The following is a 20,510-nucleotide window of genomic DNA, read 5'->3' as shown; positions in this document are numbered from 1 at the left end:
AGAACACAACTGGCGCCATGACAACCGCTGGAATGGACTGGAATTGTCCAATTTGATCTGATTCATCTGTGCTGGTCAGCTGAACACCGTGCCCAATGCTGGCTGATCACTTCGTTTGGCACTGGTAGGTACAGCGCACTGAGTAAGTATTGGTACATACAACCAACCACTTCGTCTCCTCTTACCTACCTAGTAAGTAGGTAGTACCTTAGGTACCTAGTAGTAATATCCCAAACTGCCGCTGAACACGAACCGGAGAACACCAGATCCATCTCTAGGCTCCTTGCAAAGAAAAGTCCAACAAAGACGGCTGCACCGCCCACAGAAATCATCGCCTCATCTTGTCCACCTCCATCGCCGTCCTCATCATCGCCCAATAAACAGCCGGGTCCAAGGTCGTTCGTTCGTCAGTGGCTCGATACAGTTTCGATATAGTTCCCTGTTTGCAACGCGTCGCCCTCCACGCTCACACCACTCGCCTGCTCCTCATCCTCGTCCCCCTCTCTTTATCGTTCTCGTCTCCTGCCCTGCTTCTCCCCCCGCCACGCCCGACGCCCAAAAGCACATGATGGCCGCCTCTCTGCCGCCCTTCCCCCGCTTCGTCTTCACGGTCCTCGAGCCCTTGTCGCTGTAAGCCCACAGACCCGATCCCGAGTCCCGTCCAATCCAGTTCAGTCCAGCTGCTGCTGTATGATGGTTCTGCCTGTCCAATCAGCCCGTGGCTGAGACGGTTCGCCATCTATTCCCCCATTCTTTGCCTTCTCTCTCCCTCTTTCAGCTTCGTCTATTTTCCTGCAGGAAAAAATTGGGGTCGTAGACAGCTGGGAGGGTGGCAGCAAGCCCAATCCCGCACTGCCCAAGCTCTACCCAACTGCAAGAGGTCTGCAAGAGATGCAAGCGAGAGGCACTCTGCAGACACCAGCATCTGCCAGTTATACGTCGCTCGACAGAACCACTCGACAACTGTACGGCTAACCTGGACCTTGAGCAAATCACAGCGTAGCAGGCTTCGCCGGCTCTGTCTACGATCCGGCCTGGTTCGTTGCACAGCAGATCCCTCAAGGCAAACCCGTGGCTGCCTCTGAGAATAGCATTCTTATGGCCCATCAACTGGGGAACATGTATCTCGCAATGTGCTTTGTGGGCTTGGCCCTGTTCCGGACGACATCTGAGGCCAGAGTCATTCGAAGCTACCTCGTTGCCCTCTTGCTTGCTGATGCCGGCCACGTTGGCTTCACGTGGTATGGCATGGGTACGGACAGGTTCATGGACGTCTCCGGATGGAATGCCATGGCCTGGGGGAATCTGGGGGCTACGGTAGGTGCCTCCTCTCTTCCCATATCTCTCAGGCAGAAAGAGACCGCCAGCAATGTCCTCTACTGCAGCTCGAGTCGCAACGCTACTGCGTCTTGTTGGCATTACAGCTAATTGCGCGTCTGGCGAGACAGTTGTTCCTTGCCTTCACCCGCATTGCATATCTCTCAGGCATGTTTGGCCCGGATAGGCATGTGCCGGCTACCATCACGATCCAGCAGAAGAGCAAATGAGCGGGCCACGGAACGAATGACGCCCTTCTTGCTTCGTCTCTTTCCTTGTCTGACGACGACTCCCGTCAGTTCACAAAAAAAGGATCATGACCTCCGCTCTTTGCCGCCCAGCTGACCCGAACACACCCATCAAGTACATACCTGCGGTACCTACTGACAGAGCACTCGTGCCTTTGCTCTATTCAAGCCGGACGTGCAGCCTGCTCAATGGAACCATAGCACGATCCGGCAGGATAACTAGAAGACTTCGTTATATCCAGCTTCTTCGTGCATAGGTTCATTTGCTTCTATTTCACGACGATGGCTCTCCTTTCTGATAAGAACTCAAAAAGACATATGTACCGCATCCGTAGAGGGAACCCCTTAGCACTTTGCAGAGAGCATACAAGTGCAACAGGTGGTATCTTCTTCACAAAGCGGCATAGAGACTGGAGTTTTTGCGTCACCTTCCGGTGAATGCTGCTGATACCCGATTGCTGTTCGAGCAGGCAATCAATCCTACATGTATCTTGCCCGTGTCCGCCAGGTGGTTAGATGCAGGCATCACGGACCACCAGTAGCAGCCACATCTCAGAGTCGCCCCATACCGTGCTCACCTTGATAGTGCTCTCTCTTTCTCTCTCTTACTGGGGCATGGTGCGTTCTCGATACGGGCTGAATCACTGCCCGTGATCGAGGGGTTGCTACAACGTGACGAGCCAACACCAAGTCGTGCCCTTGATGCTCGCATGATACCTGACAAAGGATTTTCCTTTGCACTCCAATCCATTGCCGCGATTGCCCACACAGGACTGCGAAACTCACCTCAATCGCTTTGTATGCTCTTTGTAACCCACTGTCCGCCATCCTCCACCAGATGAGCCAACAAGCCGGCGTTTGCCGCTCTTGATAGACCAACCAAATTACTGCCAGGGCCTCCTAGTACTGCTCATCTTTGGCTCTGGACACGCAACACAGGTTCCAGCAGCATACTCGTAGAGTAATTGCTGAGGACATTTGTACAAAGCTCCGCCCAGTTTTCAGAGCAAGGCTCCATCATCTCCTTCACCCTGCCCCCCTTTGTTGACAGGGCCCTCTAGCCGGAGGCAGAAAAGCCGAATCCGGCTTAGCTCATCCTCGTCACGCTGCAGTCAAAACAACCAACCAACTCCCGTCTTGTTTAAAGGGTTAGGGTTAGATTTCTTCAAAGCTCTACAAGCAAACAGACGCAGCTCTCGGATTCACAAACAAACGACAAAGGAAACAGAGACGACAAAGACACCAAAGCAGCATCGCAGCAAAGGTGAGCAGCGTGCTTTTCACAAACTCGCACTTTAATTGTACCAACAGCCCTCTCGTAGCCGTTTCTGCGCGGCATATGGCGCGTATATCATCGCCTTTACCGCACTTTTTTTGTCAGCTTCTCTCCTCACCTCTTTGAGCTCCCACCCAGCTGGTGGCCTCTTTGATTCTCATCTTCTCCGCTCTGGCTGCTGCAGGCCCGCTTTCTCTCGAGCCAACTTGGTTTAGCTCGGCCGAGATGCAGACCAGGCGCTCCAGCAAGGCCACTGCAGCCGCGCCTTCATCGCCTCCTGCTCGTCCAGGCGTCAGGCGAAACCCCCCGAGAGCCTCAAGGCGGCAAGAAAACCAGGACGTCGTCAGGGACTCTGATTCGGAACTCAGCGCTGCTCCTCCTTATTCAAGCTCTCCCTCTGTACTACGAAAGGGGTCTCTTCCTCCCTCTCATCCTACTGGCGTTCGTCCTTCTTCACCACCTCCAGTCGACTCTTTGGCATCGCTTCCACCGCCCAGCTCATCTCCTGCAGTGCCGGGCGTGGAACTGCCCAAAGGCCTCACGTCCATTCCACGCAAAGGATCCCTTGTGTATGACCCAAAACCTCGCCGAGGGGCCCCTCGCCGTCCCAGCGGCAGCAGCCTAAGGATAAGCCCTGATAGGGACTACTCTGACGAAGAACCATCCATCCCACCCAAATCCGCAGCCGAGCTGGAGATGGAAGAGAAGCTACTGCACGAAATGGAGGATGAGGAGCACCAGCTCAAGGTCGAAGCCGTTGACTCGTTGGCAAGGGACGCCAAGAACGTCATCAGCCAGCTTCAGAACAAGTCGCGGCCGTCGTACAAAAAGATGCTGTTCATGAAGATGCAGTCCTTTGAGGCATCTCGCGCCGTTTTCCTCACCCCCGGCCAAGCATTCCCCTTTCTCCAGTACGACTGGCTGAAGAACACAAGACTTGAAATATCGGAAACAACGCGCGCCACTCTTCCTCTTGCCGTCAAACTGGCCAACATTGCCACCGCGCTTATTCAAATAGAGAGGATCGAGTTCGATGGAAGAGTTTCAAAGCCTTTCCTCGATGCCCTGGACGCCAACTTCCCCCGCCACTTCGCCGCCGAGGAGGAAAAACAGTACTTATCACTGTCCTTGGAGATACGAACTCAGAGAGCCATCGAGCGCATAGCGGGTTCTGCCGACGGTATAGATAAGCGTACGGAGCTTAGCTGGGTGTTTTGCCCGACAGAGCCTGGAGCTGCCCAAGGCTTCAACGGGGGATACCCCGAACTCTTCAAAAAAGGTCCTTACAGGCCTCTTGCCGGACTCGATACACAAGCGCGAGTCAATGTCTGCTCGGCCAGGGTTGAGAAAATGTGGGATATCATGTCGGACAGTGGAAAGAGGGCGATTAGAAGTCCCATGAACTTGACCGGCGTCCGAAACGAGTTTCCCCTCAACAACATGCTTGCCCATCTCAAAGCTTGGCTCATGGATAGATTCCAGAACATCTCACTCTTGATGGCCAAGATCAAACGAGAAGAGGCGGCCAAGGAGCAAGAGAGGCTGCTGGAGCAACTGCGTAAGGAAGAAGCGGAGCAACGACGGGCCCTTGAGGAGGCGCGAAGGGCTCTTGAGGAGGAACGCCGAGTCAAGGAACAAGAGCTCAGGGATCGAGAGGAAGCCCTAGCCCGAGAGAAGCGGCGGCAGCATGGCCAAGAGCAAGAAAGGACTCGCAGCGAACGTGAAGCGGACGCCCGTGAAGCCACTGTTCGAGAGAGGACGCGGCGTCAGCGACAGGATCGAGAGCAGGAAAGAGCGCGCAAGGAAGACGAGGCTCAAGAAGAAGAGCGTTTGGCGCAGTCAGGGAGCTACCCATCGCCAAATGTTGACGGGGGCTCATGGGCCGGGGAAAGCTCTCCCGAAAGTATCCGTAGCCCCGAGCCATCACCACGACGCACCTTGGATGACAGGTAGGCCAACCCCCCCAAGCCCCTTCCCCAATAGTGATCCCTTCCGTTACTGACCTTTGTCTCCAGCCGATCATTGTTCAACGCCAGAGTCATGGTCAAAATGCTAAAGACGTCATCTCTTCAAGAGCATTCTACAACGGGGTCCTCACGCAAGCGCTCTAACCCAAGTGACGCTTATGAGATAGAGAGCGACGACGGCGTCGAGGTCGGCCCGAGGACTTACAAGAAGGGCAAGACGGCTACCTCGTCGACCATTGTGGTCAGAGATCCGTCGGAACAAAGAAGATCAGCCGCCGGCGACCGATCTCAGGATGACGATGACAGTCCATACGTGGACCCCAGCGACGATTCATCCCAAGATGGCCACCGTAATGCACCACATGGGCGCCGGAGGCACACCCAAAGGCGCAGATCAGCTACCTCGTCCGCTCCTGTCCAGCAGGCACGAGAATCGCAGAGGCAAGAGAACCCTCCCGCGACTCCTCCGCCCTCCGCTCCAGACTATGCAGCCTTGCGGCACGCCAAGGAGGCAAACCGCAGGACAGCTCGGTCGGACAGGCCGCGACCTCACCAGACCCGCCACCCCTGGAGCGAAAAGGACTGCAACACCTTGATTGGGCTCATTCACACACACGCCGCCTCCTGGGCCGAAATCTACAAAAACGACAACGCAAAGTTTGAACATCCGCGTAACGCGCAAGCGTACCGTGACAAGGCTCGCAACCTCAAGGTCGATTTCCTCATCTCCGATGCGCCGTTGCCTTCGGGATTCGACCAGGTGGCACTGAGCCATAAGGAAGTGGAAAAGGTGCTTAACGCGGGCAAGAATCCGTACAGGCGGGAGTGTGATGTGGACCGGCATGGCAGGCCCACGAATACGGCGTATATCCCATGAATCCGGCATTCCGAGGTGGCTTAGGTGGACTGTCTCCTCTTTTCCTTATTTCCTTCTCTTGTTCTCTTTCTTCTTTTCTCCCGTCTCTCGAGACATATTGCATGGTTCAGGGGCGGGATATCTCATGATTCATTTGCGGTTTTTGGCCAGGTGGCCTTCTCCAAGGCGAGGACTTGGAGGTGGCATCTTGCCTGTTCTGGGCCTGGGTGCCATATGTGACGGCAACAAGCCATGGATCTTTTGCTACCTAGGTAGGGATCTTTTCGTTGGCACGATGCCTCTTTTATAGTATGTCTGCAGGTAATAGGCACTTACGCACTTACCGATACCCCTTCATCTCTACACCACATGTACGAGTATACTAGGTAGCCAATTATTTCAAGGATCTCATGTCCCTACTATTTGTATCTCGGTGCAATCATCAACGTGACATGGCTGGAGGCCGAATCCTTCCAAACCTCCTCACTGACAGCGTAATACCAAAGGCACCGCCTTTCAGTGCGCAAATGCCACATTATACGACTTCAAAGGCATAGCTCGGAAGGTGCATGTAAGAAGAAGAAAAGAAAAGAGCGGTCAAGTTAAGATTCAAAATAAAAGGACTCTGTTAGGAAAGAAGAATCCTCTCTTTCATCCTATTCTACATCTGTCCAAGCAATCTTCCGCACATGCTCATGAGTTCCTGTCCAGGGCTCCGTTTGCTTGCTTCCTGTTGTTGTGCCAATTCCTCTCTTCTCCCTCCGGCAAAAGGGGAAGGGAAAGGAGACAGACGACGCAAACAATGAGAACAGGGCAAGCCGCCAGGACAGGTCTCCCATCATCGGGTATCGATCATACTGCTTCGCACCAGGCTGCGGAATGTAAAGAGAAGAAAACACCATTCGTCGTCGTCGTTTCCGTGTTGCCAATATGATCTCCACAGGGAAGAACTCCCTGGAAACATCGTTTATGAGAGCTGGAAAAGACATCAGAAGAATGATGGGGGGAATCAAAAGTCATCTGCGTATCAGAAAAGGAAAAGTTGAGAGGTAAAAGAAAGGTCCATCGCGCTCGCAAATCAATTCTCAGGCCAGTGCAATTGCAGAACCGCCCTGGACTAGAAGCGAGAGGCAGAAAGATGCGGTAGAGACAGGAAGTGGCTCTGGCCAAGTGGAGGGAAATGCGGTTCCATCCCATCGCATATGCACAGAGCATGGATTATAACATGCCTGGTTCCAGGCTTCTCAAATGATGTTGGGTTGCCGGCCATGCAAGGAAAAGAGTCCGCAACCAGCTATCGTCTCGAAGACAAAGAAAAAAAAAAAGGGCTCATTTCGCTTCAAAGGAAAGGACCGCATGAAGCGGCCACACTATGCAGTGAGCAAATCGAAAGCGGTGATGAAGGCAAATGGGACCAAGGAGCAGTGAGGTGCGAGAGAACTCATGACAAGCCGACAGCAGCACCGCGTGGTGGGCAACGGCCAGATTCCCCGACTATGACGCTGCTCTGCATAATTGCTCCACGGATAGTGGCAGAGGAGACGCACTCCGACCCGACGCCGCCGCCCTAGAGCGAACCAAGGCCGTATGAGCCTTTATCGCGCATGGGGGAGATCGCGGTGCTTGAGCCTGTTCGTCCGCCAGCCTTCATACCACTGCTCTCTGCTTGCCTCGCGCAGCTCGGCACGCCACTCGGTGAAGACGGCCTCCTTCAGGCGTACAAAGTTGCAGTGCTCCTCGTTGTAGGGGTCAGCGAATCCCCAGGGGAACTGCCGACCGATGACGCCGGGCTCGTACAGATCGGGGCTAATGATGGAAAGGGGAAGGAATGGCGCCTCTTCTTCCTTGGCCTCCTCTTGGGATTTGTGTTTGCGGATGGAGTTTGTGGAGAGCCTCTTCGAATGGCCTGCAGTGGCAGGCGATGCGCCTGGCTCGTCTGATTCGGCTTCCTCGGACTCCTCTTCGATGACGCTGCTGCTATCCTCGTCCAAGCCCAGAGCCTCCAAGGGGTCCAAGTTTGCTGTCTTGATACTGTCCCAGACTGCCTTTCTGAGAACATTCATGTGCTTGGTGGTGATGGTATCTGCCTTGGAAATGACGGGGATGACGGTTGTCTTGTACTGGAGAGTTCGGAGAACTTGAAGGTCGATATCCTCATCGAGAGCACCAATGGTTCGCGCATTGCCGTATTTTCCGTTGGAGTAGCCATTGCGGGAAGCAGCGGTTTTCGCGGCCGCAATGTTGCGATCCAGGCGCGAGGGATCCATGACATAGAAAGCCGCGTGGATATGGGTGTCCTTGACGCCCGGAGAGCGTACGACCTTCATTTCCTCGGCAAACGTCTCTTCAAACTTGCTCTCCAAGAAAGCAGACATTTCCCTCAACTGAAGGTCAACGACGTTCTTCTCCAGGCCCTCAGAGTCCCAAAGGGTCAGCCCAATCCGCTCGCCATCGATTTCCGTCTCCAGGTAGTGCGGGATGAAGTTGCCAACGGGTGGGATAGAAGCTTGGAACACCTCTTCATCCTGCTTTCTGCCCTGCTTCTTCGCCGGAAGCGCCAAGGCAGTTTTGAGAAACTCGAGAAAAGAGGTTTTGCCGGCGTTTTGTGTTCCCAGGATCAGGATGCTGGTGGTTTAGTTAGTTTACTTGCGCGTTTGGGGTTCAATCAGATTGAGGGAGGGGAAGAAAAGAGAAGGGAAGATGACTATCGATTAGGTGGCGGCTTACTTGAATGGAGTCGGGTCCTTGCGTCTGCGAATTCTCCTTGGGTTGTTGATCGTGCTCATAGCACTGCTGGCATAGCTGTAACGACCCCGGTTCGTCATGCTCTCTGATCTGGCGTAGGGATCAAATGCATTAGCGGGAATTGGGGGGATCGGGATGTTGGTGGGAACGGCACGAGCAGGCTCCGCAGAGGAGCGACTGCTCGACTCGCGGGCAGAATGGCTGCTTGGTGCGACGGGATTGGCCTGCAGCTCGGGTGCAAACGACTTCGACAGCTGCTCGGAGCCGCTGAAGAACTCGGGGAGCTTGGGAGCGGCTCGCGAAGTGGGTGGATGCTGGCGGTCGGCGTCGGCGTGGGCCTTTCTATTGCCCTTGCCTAAGTCGCCGCTCTTTGTCCGTTTGAGAAGCATTCCGAAGCTCGAGCGACGGGGCGAAGTCATTGTCTAGCCAGCGACGAATTGCTGGGTGAAGGTTCGTCCAAGATCGAGAGAGCCGCTATCTGGAACTTAGGTCGAGAAGGATCGAGAGCAAGTATGTATAGTATTGTGTCGCGACGACAATGACGACAGAAGATTGAGTCCGGTGGTATCGACTGACGGAGCACCGGGTTGGTAGATGCAAGATCGAGACGAAATCCCTACTCAGCACACAAAGGTCAGAAAGAACTGAATCCGCAAGTGACTTTGGTGGTTTGTCTGCTGGGGACGCACCAAGGAAACCCACAAAGGCGCAAAACAAAGCAGACACCAACGATTAAAGCATTGCGGTAACAAAGAAGAAAATGCCATGCATACCCAAACAAACAATTCCTGTGCCAGGATGCCAATGCAGGTCTAATGCATCAGCTACTTACGTAGGCAGAGAGGCGGGGAGGCGGGGCTTCTGCAGCGGAGACGGCTCCAATTCGATCGTAATGATCACTAGATGATAAAGGGAGGCGATTAGCAGCCATTCAGAAGCAGAAAGTCAGGGTCTCAGGGTTCTCCTGGTCGCCAGGCGACGCGTTGGGAGGGTCGAAAGCAGCCGCCGACAGCTTGCAGCGGCCGGTGACCGGGAGCTGCGGGCCAACTGGAACAGCCCACCGATGCGATGTCGCGACTGTTTCTCCAAGCTCAATTCTGAGCATCTCGAGCGTCTATCGCCGAACAGCTGGCCGTTTCCCCATCTCTGCTTCTGCAGCTGGCCACGCCGCATCACAGGAGGAGTCGGCTTTGTCGCAAGGCTGAAGCTCGCCGCTGTCCATAGGTAGCCAGCCAATGCCCTCTCCAGCGCAACGCCACGTCAGGATGGCCTAGCAGCAGCAATTGCACTCCCGCGGCGCTTTTCGGAGCTGGCAGCAGGGAGAATTGTCGCAATTGTCGTCGATTTTGAACAGGGCAGCAAAAGGGAAAACGGAGCGCAAAGGAAGCATGAAGAGCAGCGGAATGGAAGACAGAGTGATGCTGATCCCCGTTAACTTACAATTGTGTGGTTGCCCGTGAGCTTTTCCTTTGTCTCTTGCTCCTTCTTGGTTGGCGAGTGAGATAATGATTTTGATTTGATGTAATTTATTTTTTTTTTCTCTTGGTCCAGCCGAGACGCGGGGAAGATGATCAAGATCGTTAGGAAAACGCAGGTGTTGTGGTTGTTCCTGCCTTGACTCGGATTGTGAAAGAAAAGCGGAAAGAGAGGCAACAGAGCCGGGGGGGTTTGCTGGAGCTCGACACCGCTTTGACTCAGCTCGTGAACCTGCCCAAAGCTTTTTCTTCTTGCAGTACAGGTATCACCAGGGCCAGGGTCACGGCTTACAAGTACAGCCTGTTCGGTCGGATGTCACAGCGGTAACGAGCGAGAGAGAGAAGATAACAAGGACTTGTCGGCAGCGTCAAGCGCCGAAGAAGCCAGGGGAGGAAGCGGCGAATCGGGAAACAAAGGTCGAGGATATCGCGGCGATGAGGCAAGGGAACGAAATCGAGCGAGCGAAGGCTTTGACACTCCCACAAAGGGCAGAAGGGGAGGAAAAGAAGAGTTGAGAGAGGAGAGGGAGGGAGCGCGCATCGGCTCAGACAGCTTGCGCGCGTTTGCCCTCGCTCGTCTACGGCTTCTGCACCAACTCTTGGGCTTCAGGGGAGCCACCCAAACCAGGACAGCCAGTGCCATCAGAAGCGCCAATCGAGGGTCCTAGGTTCGTGATGCTAGGTGACCCTGGCCCCATTTCGCCTCTCCACAAGCGCATCTAACCAGCCCTGGCAAGGCATCATGTCATGGCGATTGCAAGTCTCCTGCGACCCCTGGCGAGCATGAAACACGGCACCTGAGCTACCAAGCTACCTAGCTGAGCCTTGATTCGACGCGACGACCTCGACATCTTGCTGTCGCACCGGCACACATAGGAGAGCGGCGCAAGTGTGGAATCCCAAGAAGCGCCATACTTGTAGTACATGAGCCGTGTACAGTACAAGCACCTTGGTAGATTTTTGCTTCCATGACCTTGCTGGCCACAGAAGAGGCCTGAACGGCATCACGGGTTGGTTGCTCTCGCAGGCACGGCGGATTTGGAAAGGTGCCTACCTATCTGGAGCAGGAAGCATCTGCCATGGTCGACGTAAGTGCAAGTGATACAGCACACGAATCACCGCTGCTGCTTGCTACTTAACCGGCCACGACATTATCATGATACCCACCATTGCTGGTGCCAGCAGAGTCTGCATTGTCACAAACTGGCTTTGGGCTTTCGCTCTGGGATGCATGCTAGAGGTAGTAGTACTGCAGAGTACTGCAAGCACCTCGTATGCCGTGCTCGCTCGCATACCAGCACATACCCATCAGCCGGGGGCCTCGTTGGCTCGGTTGGGTTGCGACACACTTGCATCCTCCGCACCTCGCATGCTGCCCCTCAAATGAGATTTTTCTTTGAAGCCAGCCTGGACAGGCTAATTAAGGATAAGAAGTATGCATGGTTACCGAAGAGAAGATGAAATGAACAATGGCAGCAATGGCTCGGGGGAGAATTCAGCACCATGTCGGATCTGTGTCTTTGTCCTGAGCCGCTCAAATTGCGACGGCAGAAGCCCGCCTTGGTTTGCGGGAGCTGCTCGATTCAGGACGCAGAGGGAGCTGGAACAAACATCATTTATGGTCTGGGGCCAAAGTCCCATCGCGGAGCTTTGCCCGATTCTTGGCACCGACTCCAGCAGGTCCCCTGCGATCCCTGCAAGCGTTTAAGATTGCAGGTCGGCTTCTATTCGCCATCTCAGAGTCGTCACGCTACTCAGACACCAATCACGCATCGCCCTTGGTTCCATCAGCTTCTTCTCGCGTGGTTAAGGTGAAACCGGCCTCGACAGGGCCACAAAAGCCCGCCAAGCTAGCCGCAGGACGAGGCTGACACTAGATCCAATAGAATGACGGAGACAAGAACAGCATCCTTCCTGTGCGACAAAGGACGGAGCACTCATTGTCTTGAATTACTCGTGCAAATACATAGGAGGAACTCGACAACTTCTCGGCGGTGCTCATTTGCAGACGAGCGAGCTCATCTCGACAATGGCATACGATCCATGGAGAGAGGTATAGGTGGTACGAAGTCTGTCCCTACTTACCTACCATTACGGCTACAATACGGTACAAAGGAGGAAGCAGATCACATCGACTTCGCCATCGCCAACGGACATGTGAAGCAAGGCAAAGGCTGCCAATGCCGTCTCGGTGAGTGGTATATCGTCTACAGTATACTCGTACAAGGGTATGAATCCATAGAGTTCATCAGGTGGACGGATGTGTCCAAATGCCAAACGCTCTTCGTAACCTCCTTTCTTCCCTCTAAAAAAAAAAAAAAACATTGAGGACCAACGCCTCTACCAGCCTCTGTAAGTACTCGATAACAAAGGAAAGGAAAACAAACACTCCATCAGGCCTTCTGCAGTCGTCATCTTCACCCTTCAAAGACCTCATGCTGCAGCTCGATGCCGTACTCATGCGCCATGTTCTTCATGCGGCGCTCCATCTCATCCTCCATGCCGCCGCCGAGACCAAGTAGCTGTCGCAGCTTGAAGAAATAAAAGGCGACATCCGTCAAAGTCAGGACCGACTTGAAGATGATGTGCCGCCATGCATTGGTCAGCCGCTGCGCCCAGGGAAGATTGGGGTCCTCGTAGAGGCTGCGACTTGCCCACTCGCCCATCATCTTGATGCGGTTGACGGGCGATCCCAGGTACTGGTTGTTGCCTTGGACGATGCGCATGTTCCGGCCGATGAAGATGAGCTCCTTGGGCCACTTATCCTCGTCGGCGAGGATGTCGCGAATACCTTGCTTCATCCTCTGTTGCAGGTAGTAGTGCCGCTCCGCTGGAGAGAGGCCTTCGAGCTCCTTGATGTCTTTCTGCATGGAGGACTCGCCGCCCTCGTACGGCTTCATCAGGGTCGCGCTCGCAAACATGTCGGCGGCCTTGATGCCCCATTTCTCGGTCACCTCGACGACGGTTCGGTTGTCAAACGTCATGAGAGCCTTCCAGAACCTGCCATACTCATGGCGGAATCTGGGCGACATGTAGACATAGAGGCCGTGGTCGATCAGTACAAGCTCCGCGCGGCCGCTGGGGAGGCGTCGAATAAAGATGTTTCCCGGGTGAGGATCGCAGTGGACGACGCCCCATTTGAAGATCTGGGCGGAAAAGAGGTCTACCATGGTGGTCATGACCTCTTTGGTCGTCAGGCCAAGGCCGCCTCTTCCTCGGAGGCCCTTCCACTCCTGGCGCTCGGGCTTGATCTTTTCCTGGTAGGGATTTGTGCGAAGCTCGCGGCGGGCGAGGTCCATGTCAACCGGCGGCAGAGGAGTGCCGGCTCCCGGGCTGCCCTTTCCGTATCCTCCTAGCCACCTCGACGTCATGGCCTTCTTGTCCCACAGTCTGATGCCCTCTATCCATTCGGTCGTCAACACTCGCTTCGTGCTGAGATCGGTATACACAGTAGGGATGTAGACCCGCCCTCGGAGACGGCTCTCTGAGTTGACCAGCTGGCGCATCGTCTCGGAGTTCCTCGCCTCGCTCAAGAAGTCTGTCTCTAGCTCTAGACGCTCGGAGATGAACGGTACCAAGGTGTAGAGGGGAAGGTCAAACCACTTGGAGAATATCCAGGTGACGGTCCTATTCGGTTCAAACAATCAAAGTTAGAACCATGCAGTACAAGAAGGAATAGCGGAGTAAAAGTAATAGGGGGGGGTGGCATACTTAAAGGCCCATAGATCCCAGGATACCTGCTTTGCAATTTCTGGCTTCTGAATTTTGATAGCCACCTCTCTCCCATCGGGAAGCCTTGCCCAGTGAACTTGCGCAACGCTTGCGCTGGCGCGAGCCTTTCTCTCCATGACGCCATAGCCTTCCTTTCCGCTGAAGCTGACGCCAAACACTTCCTCGACGCTTTTACCAAAGTCTTGCCGTATCACCGCCTCCACGGCCTTCCAGTCGTCCTGCGGAGCATCGTCAAACATCCTGCCAAACATCTTCTGGAACTCGGGTGGTAGCACCGCACTTTGCATGGCGATGGCCTGGCCGATCTTGAGATAGAGCCCGCCGTTTGCGCGCAGCAGGTGGAAGAGCCGTTCCGCATTGCGCATGTGCAGATCGGGCACAGTCCCTCCGACCCAGGGCTCCGGCCGGAAGTTGATCTTGTAGTCGAGGGCAGCGACGAGCGCCGTGCCAAACGTGCGAAGCGACCGCCCGATGCTGGAGGCGTAGAACTGCCGGTCGACGACGTAGATGGTACCGCCGACGACGGCCGTGACCAGCAGTCGACGTCCCCATTTACGGCTGCCCTTGTACTCCTTGGCGGCTCGCGGCGCTCCGAGGTCTGCTGGGGACGGAGGCCGCAGAGGTTGGAAAGGCCCCGAGCTCTGTACGCGCCGGACGAAGACGTCATACCGTGAGGGCACGCGGCTTCGCAGCAGAGCTTGTCTGGAGAGACTCAGGCCGAGGCCGCTGCGACAGAGCATGCCAGGCATTGTCGAGGATCGAATAGCTCTACCGCGGCGTCATCCGGGAGCGAAACGACAAGGACATGGACGAGATGGAGGATGGACGTAGTCGGCAGGTAAGGTGGGATGGTAGCGGTAGCGGTAGCTGGAAGAGATTCCCCGGCATTTTGTGGCTCCCCGGATGTCCGGTCGGTGCCGACTCAAGGTTGATCCGAGGTTTGGCCATCTGGATTACGGATATACGATGACGGAGTTTGGTATCTTGTTGGTATGCAGTAGTACTCTTCTCTATTTTCCCTCTTCCCTCGGCTTTTTATTTTCTTGGCTGGCTTTCGCTTCTGAGAGCTTATTCCCGAAAAAGATGTCTCTCATTTCTGGTTGAAAGGCTTGCTACATGATTAACCTGATGCCTTGGCAAGTCCAGCTTATGTAGGTACATACAGGTACGCGATGCTCCACTACAAGCACGGGGTGAAATTCGCAAGCCGAGCAGTTCTCACGCTTCAAGCGAAAACCTGACTGGAGAAGGAATAAGTAAAGAGACGATTAATAACATAGAGGCTACACGCCTTTGAGCAGGAAAAGCAATATTCACGCAACCACTGGCCTGCCAGGTTTCAAATGTGAAGATGCTCGATAACTCTAGGGTATCAGATGTCGCTCCGTGTCGTCATCGCTCCGTGTTCAGCAAGTTCAGGGGAAAAAAAAAAAAAGAAAAGAAAAATGAAACGTCTCAGAGCTGATGAGCGGAAGATAAGATAGGCGGATGTCCTCCGACGAGAGCTTCGCGTCGGGTACGAGTACGAGCCGAAAGCATGCGGGGAAGAGCTCAACCAAACACGTTCTCGTCATTGAATGCAAGTTCTATAAGAAGCGGCACTCTTGCGTCACTGATGTTGATTTTATACAAAGGCCAAAGCGCCTCCAGCGCCACTCACTGTAAGATGACACGTGAAGAAGATGTCGTACGCTGTTGTTCTGCACCACGGGAAAGCTGGGAAACCCCATTGCTTTTTGTACAAAGCGCATCACGCGTTGCCTTGTCGACTTCCAGGCGCACACCAGGTGCAAACCGCGGAACAGGGCCTGTCCGCCGATTACCCCCACTCACAGGGGTCCTGTTTTGTTATGGAGGCATTTGGAGCAGTGGCGAAACGGAGAACGCCTGGCCTTTGAATGAACTTCCTTTCATTCATCCTGTTCTACATACTCTGTCAACAATCACAGGGACGGATGAACGGTACTCGCGCAGGTATTTGATTGCCGATTTCCCGGCTTCCATCTCTGCTTTGTCACCAGTATCACAAGAACTCTGCGATAGATCGCCCCTTATCGGGAGTCTCGCTGCATCCACTACACGCGTCCAGCGTGACGGTCCCTCGTGTCTCTCGTGTCACTCTCCCTCACAGTGAGGTCGCACGCAAAAAAGCGTCCTGCGTAAATCCTCTAGCTTTGGCTGGGGGCTTTTTGGGATGACATGCTGCGCAACAACATGTCGATAGCGCGGCCCCAAAAGGTCATTCAAAGCCACCACAGATTTCGTGTCTTGGTCCCCCATGTACAACAGAGGAGGCCAGGCCAGGAACGGGGAAAATCTGTGTGGCGCTCGTGGACCTGCAGCGAAATGCGGGTCAGGCGAGAGACACAAGGAAAATCAATGGAGCAGCGGCCCAGTTCGCTCCCGGGCCTTTTGTGGCCTTGTGGGCAAGACAGCCGAGCACAGGGCATCGGATTAGCGGACGGCACCACTATAAACTACGGGGGTCTAAGATTCAGGAACGCGCACATTGCGAAAACTGCGACGGTCAATGCGCGCTCGACACTTGTATGTAGCTTTCTGTTTTCCTGCCCTCGAGACGTGAGAACGAGTGTCCTCGTAATTCAGCGTCGAAATGCTCGTTGTGTGACGCCACTGGCCTGTTGCATCTCGTATTGCGGCTCGCATTAAGATTTGCGCTTCTCCAAGGCTTCAAACTCAATTTCAATTTCCCGCTCCAATGTTGCATCAAGCCCATCTCAACAGGTACGAGTACCAATATAATGCTGTTCAGCCAGGCACAAAGTTCCCCCGCCGCCAAAGAACGTGCAGCGTGACATGAAGGTCTCGAGCGCGCCCACGGCCTGGAGTCAGCGCTATGCTCAACCGGGGCCTAGCAGCCGCGAACGGCCGGTGGATTCATGTCCTGTCTGGGCTTGGGCCTCCCTGTGGAGATGGAGCCTTCGGTTGGCTGAGATGCGCTAAATGCACTACAAGTCCGGCACCTTAGCGCTGCGTCCATCACTGGGACGTTTTAGCTTGTGCTGGGCTATCATTGATTGATTCTGTGTGCGCTCTTCCAGCAGTGCGTGCTCCATCTCGTCGCTTCAACGCTCACGGCAGTTGAGGTGCTCTGGAGGTGTCTGGTCTCTCCACTCCTCTCCGGCATCATCGCCAGACCTCGATCCTTTCAAGGTTTCTCCCCCTTTCTGACGCTCGTTGTTTGCTTGCCGCAGACTCGCAGGTCCATACCAAAGTCATCAGCCCAGACGGCGGGCCCACCTGGAGCAAACAGCAACCTGGGTGCCGCACTCGTCGAGTCTTCTCTCTCTTCTCTCTCGCCTGGGGCGGCTCATTCGATCTTGTTGAGCGCTTCGAGGCGCGAATTGACCTGCTGGGGTTCCATTCGCCATCGCCGAATCGCATCTGCCATCACGATACTATCGCCACCGGTCGACACTGCTCTGGATGATGTGGAGGACCGCGACAATAGCCCAGTAACGCTTCTTGGGGGGCCATTCATTCGTTCAGCCAATTCGCGCACAATACAGCAGCTTCCCAGTCGCTCGCAAACCATTTCCACCACCCTGTTCCTGACGACGAGATTCTCTATCTCTCTTCTCTTTTCACGCCATTCCCTCGCCCTTTACTTGGTCCGACAGTCAAGGAAACACAACAAAAACATTTTGATATCCGTCCCACCGACCGTCCCTATCGCCTCTCCTGAGACTCCCTTCTCCCTCGCCCCGCGTCGCCTAGTCGATGGTTCTTACTGCTGGGCCCTTTCTGTTCATCCGTCAACATGCTCCGACCGGCGACGCCCTTGACCGTGCTGCTTGGGATTGCCTTTGCTTTGCTGCTCCTCTCCGTCTTGTCGGCCCCCATCATCTCGGTCATCCCCCTCGGCAGTTTTCAAGATGTCCAGTTTGGTGTCTTTGGCTTTTGCCGGCCTTCGGGCTGCAGCAGCGTCGGCATCGGCTATGACATTGGTGAGAATGCCCATCGTCTTCGCAGTGTTTCCACAGCAATGGCAGAGCGGTAGCTAACAATCAATGTGCGTATAGCGAGCGTCCTCACCGACACCAAGAGTTCGTCGTTTGATCTGCCCAGCGGCGTTCGCCATACGCTCTCTTCAATCCTGATACTTCACCCCGTCGCCGCCTTTCTCACCCTCGTCATGCTTCTAATGGCCGTTGCTGCCCACTTCCGCGCTGCTTCGCACTCGTCAAGGTATCTGCTATTCTTCCTTATCTTCAACCTCGTCACGTTGCTCGTGTGTGTTGCTGCTTTCGTCATCGACGTCCTGCTTTTCATCCCTCACATGGCGTGGGGCACCTACATTGTCCTCGCTGCCACCGTTCTGGTTTTCCTGAGCCTTCTGGTCTCTTGCGCCATGCGACGCACTCTGGTGAGCCGAAAGGACCGAAAGAGGAGGATCGCGGAGAATGCCGAGATGAGCGGAGAGAACTACTACAACAGAGAGAACCAGGCGCCGAAATCTACTTTTACCATGACAACCCAGCCTACTATGCCGGTTGTGAGTGGTGGGAACGGCACCCAAGATATCCTGCCTGCGTTCGCTACGTACGACGCCCCGAGAGATGATCAAGTCAGCGACGAGCGCATTCCCCTGACGCAGCGAACCACGTCCGAGAGATCACCCCATGGAAGGCAGCTCGCGCCCGCCGATATGGCAGCCGTTGCGGGCAGCGAGATTGGCAGCGCTTACAGTGGGCCGCAGAGGTCTGCATCCCAGGACTCATATGGCAACTACGGCAACGTGCCACCCAACACCTACGGACCAGCTGGCCAGCCGTACGATGGTCGCTCGAATCGAGTCCCCATCAGGAGAGAGACGGACCCCGTAAATGGCTACGGTGCTGGCGGTCGTGGCGGCTATGGATCCCCCATGAGAGGACGGGGCGGCTATGGCCCTCCCGGCCGGGGTGGATACGGCTCGCGAGGTGGTGGGCGTGGAGGATACGGACCGCCACCTCGCGCGGGCCACAACGGCCCCTATTATCACATGCCTAGGGGCGGAGGACGTGGCCCTTCGCCGATGAACACCCCTAATGATGGCGTGGCCGGCCAATACAACAGAATGCCGTCGCCGTCGCAGCAAGGCTATGCTGGAGCGCCGCAGCAGCCGCTACAGTCGGATGTCCCCATGAACCCGAATTCGTCCGGCGGCACCGCTGGCAACACATATGTGCCTTACCGCCCCAATATCGATCTGCCCAGGGCCGAGTCCCCTCCACCGCTGCCGGAACCTACCGAATCTGCCGTCTCGTCCGTAGCGAACGCCATTGAGATGGACGCCACGCCGGCCGCCGGGGCGAGCAGCAACAATGGCCAGTTCGGCAACCTGAGAGATAGTGACACAGACGTTGCCGGAATGGTTGATCTCCAGCAGGGCCAGCAGCCCTTATCCACGCAGAGAGACACGTTTGCCAGCGACGGGAGTAGGTACTCCCAAGACGAGTATGTATTGTCCTGTGTATTCCCCATTACCCACGCCGTCCATCTAGTAGCTAACCAACTCGGAAGACCATCCAGGCAATATGCCCCGTCTCGCGCCCAGTGGAACCCAGAGGCTGGGAGAAACTCGCCTCGGGTGCCTGTAGCAAACACCTCGCGCGGACCTACCCCGAACATGTCTGGCACGACTGCGCCGGTGGTCGATGCCAAGGGCAAGGGCGAATACTACGAAGACGTCGACCCTCGTTTTGACCAGACGGTTCATACGCCGCCGCGTCGCCAGACTCCTCCTCCGCCGCTGCAGCTCAACGCGGTCGACTACGAAGATATGCGAGGTCCTGCCAGCGGCACTCGCAGTCCCGCCGAATCGGAACACTCCAACTTTACTTCCATCTCGCAGCGCGGGATCAACCCACAATGGAGCCCGCAACCCCCAGTGCCCCAACGCCGCCCGGTACAGCAGCGCCACGACATGATCCTGGACAATCCCGACTTCAAGCTCCCTGGAGGTCGAGCGACGGCGGCGGGGAAGCGCAGAGGACCAGGGATGATGCCGTAGAGCGCGTATCCGAACTGATCATTCTAGCGTGACATCGGATGTTGCCTTTACTCCTTTTTTCTTCGACTTCTTTTTCCCACCGACTGCTACTTTTATCCATCCCTCTTCAAACCTTGCATCTTACACCTTCTTTCTTTTCAGATGGTTATGACCACCCCAAGGACGGTGATTCTACTCTTTCATTGCAGATTGTTATCTAATTCCCATCCTCTCATTTTCGGCTTGACGACGGCGTGTTTGGCCTAGACCTAACTTTACACTCATGATACGCTTGCCTCCCCCGGTGGATGCACACCACTTTCGGGACGTCTTCTTTTTCCTCCCTGTATCGATTTCTCTATAGGTACCTTACTGTATATGGCAATGGCCTATACCTCTTCGTATCTGGCCAGACTTACTTTTTCCTTTTCACAATAATACGACGGACTGCCCATTTCATGGGATTGGGGGAGGGGAGGCTTGGACCTTGAGAAGAGTAGACTGGCTATGTTTGACGAGGGCTTTTTGTCTTTTTTTTTCTTTTCATTTTTCTTCTGTTCGCATATGACAGCTCGGAAAATCATACCCAGGGAGGTTCATTCGGAATGAGTCCAAAGCAACAAGACGTCCGACGCTTGTTTTTCTCGGTTGGCATTGGACATCTTAGGTAGTTCGCGTGCCTGTTAGGATAACTGGGTAGTGAGCAGGTGAATACGATGCTTAGCTACCTACCTCGATGAACTGATGACCATTGTCAATTCAAGTACGCCGACTACTTCGCAATGTGCCACGTTGATGCTAACTGCTCAGTCCTCTCGTCCTGCCGCCACGCAATCGAGGGGACTCGGGTACAGAGCAGAGCAGAGAATGGCTTGAGAACCTGGGGCTGTGCAATTGTT

The 20,510-nt window shown here is 55.0% G+C and overlaps 5 protein-coding genes across 5 annotated transcripts; 3 read left to right on the top strand and 2 right to left on the bottom strand.

The window, feature by feature from the left end:
• Positions 1–568: 568 nt before the first annotated feature.
• Positions 569–1,547, top strand: CCMA1212_004726 (uncharacterized protein; the record flags this gene model as incomplete). Its single annotated transcript, XM_073702020.1, has 3 exons — positions 569–630; positions 999–1,317; positions 1,425–1,547. 3 exons carry the CDS (start codon positions 569–571, stop codon positions 1,545–1,547), a joined length of 504 nt encoding a protein of 167 aa, XP_073559822.1.
• A 1,519-nt stretch (positions 1,548–3,066) lies between these two features.
• Positions 3,067–5,685, top strand: CCMA1212_004725 (uncharacterized protein; the record flags this gene model as incomplete). The annotated part of the gene is made up of 2 exons (XM_073702019.1): positions 3,067–4,790; positions 4,857–5,685. The coding sequence occupies 2 exons, from the start codon at positions 3,067–3,069 to the stop codon at positions 5,683–5,685; spliced, it is 2,553 nt and encodes an 850-aa protein (XP_073559819.1).
• A 1,574-nt stretch (positions 5,686–7,259) lies between these two features.
• Positions 7,260–8,828, bottom strand: CCMA1212_004724 (Septin-1; the record flags this gene model as incomplete). The annotated part of the gene is made up of 2 exons (XM_073702018.1): positions 7,260–8,289; positions 8,392–8,828. The coding sequence occupies 2 exons, from the start codon at positions 8,826–8,828 to the stop codon at positions 7,260–7,262; spliced, it is 1,467 nt and encodes a 488-aa protein (XP_073559820.1).
• Positions 8,829–12,301: 3,473 nt separating this feature from the next.
• On the bottom strand, positions 12,302–14,423 carry CCMA1212_004723 (uncharacterized protein; the record flags this gene model as incomplete). The annotated part of the gene is made up of 3 exons (XM_073702017.1): positions 12,302–13,511; positions 13,596–14,384; positions 14,416–14,423. The coding sequence occupies 3 exons, from the start codon at positions 14,421–14,423 to the stop codon at positions 12,302–12,304; spliced, it is 2,007 nt and encodes a 668-aa protein (XP_073559531.1).
• Positions 14,424–17,397: 2,974 nt separating this feature from the next.
• CCMA1212_004722 (uncharacterized protein) lies at positions 17,398–19,632 on the top strand (the record flags this gene model as incomplete). The annotated part of the gene is made up of 2 exons (XM_073702016.1): positions 17,398–17,584; positions 17,660–19,632. The coding sequence occupies 2 exons, from the start codon at positions 17,398–17,400 to the stop codon at positions 19,630–19,632; spliced, it is 2,160 nt and encodes a 719-aa protein (XP_073559638.1).
• Between the last annotated feature and the right edge of the window lie 878 nt (positions 19,633–20,510).

The sequence above is a fragment of the Trichoderma ghanense genome, assembly GCF_004382785.1.
Source record: "Trichoderma ghanense strain CCMA-1212 chromosome Unknown scaffold_4, whole genome shotgun sequence".
Taxonomy (NCBI): Eukaryota; Fungi; Ascomycota; class Sordariomycetes; order Hypocreales; family Hypocreaceae; genus Trichoderma; species Trichoderma ghanense.
This window is presented reverse-complemented; position numbering and strand designations above follow the sequence as displayed.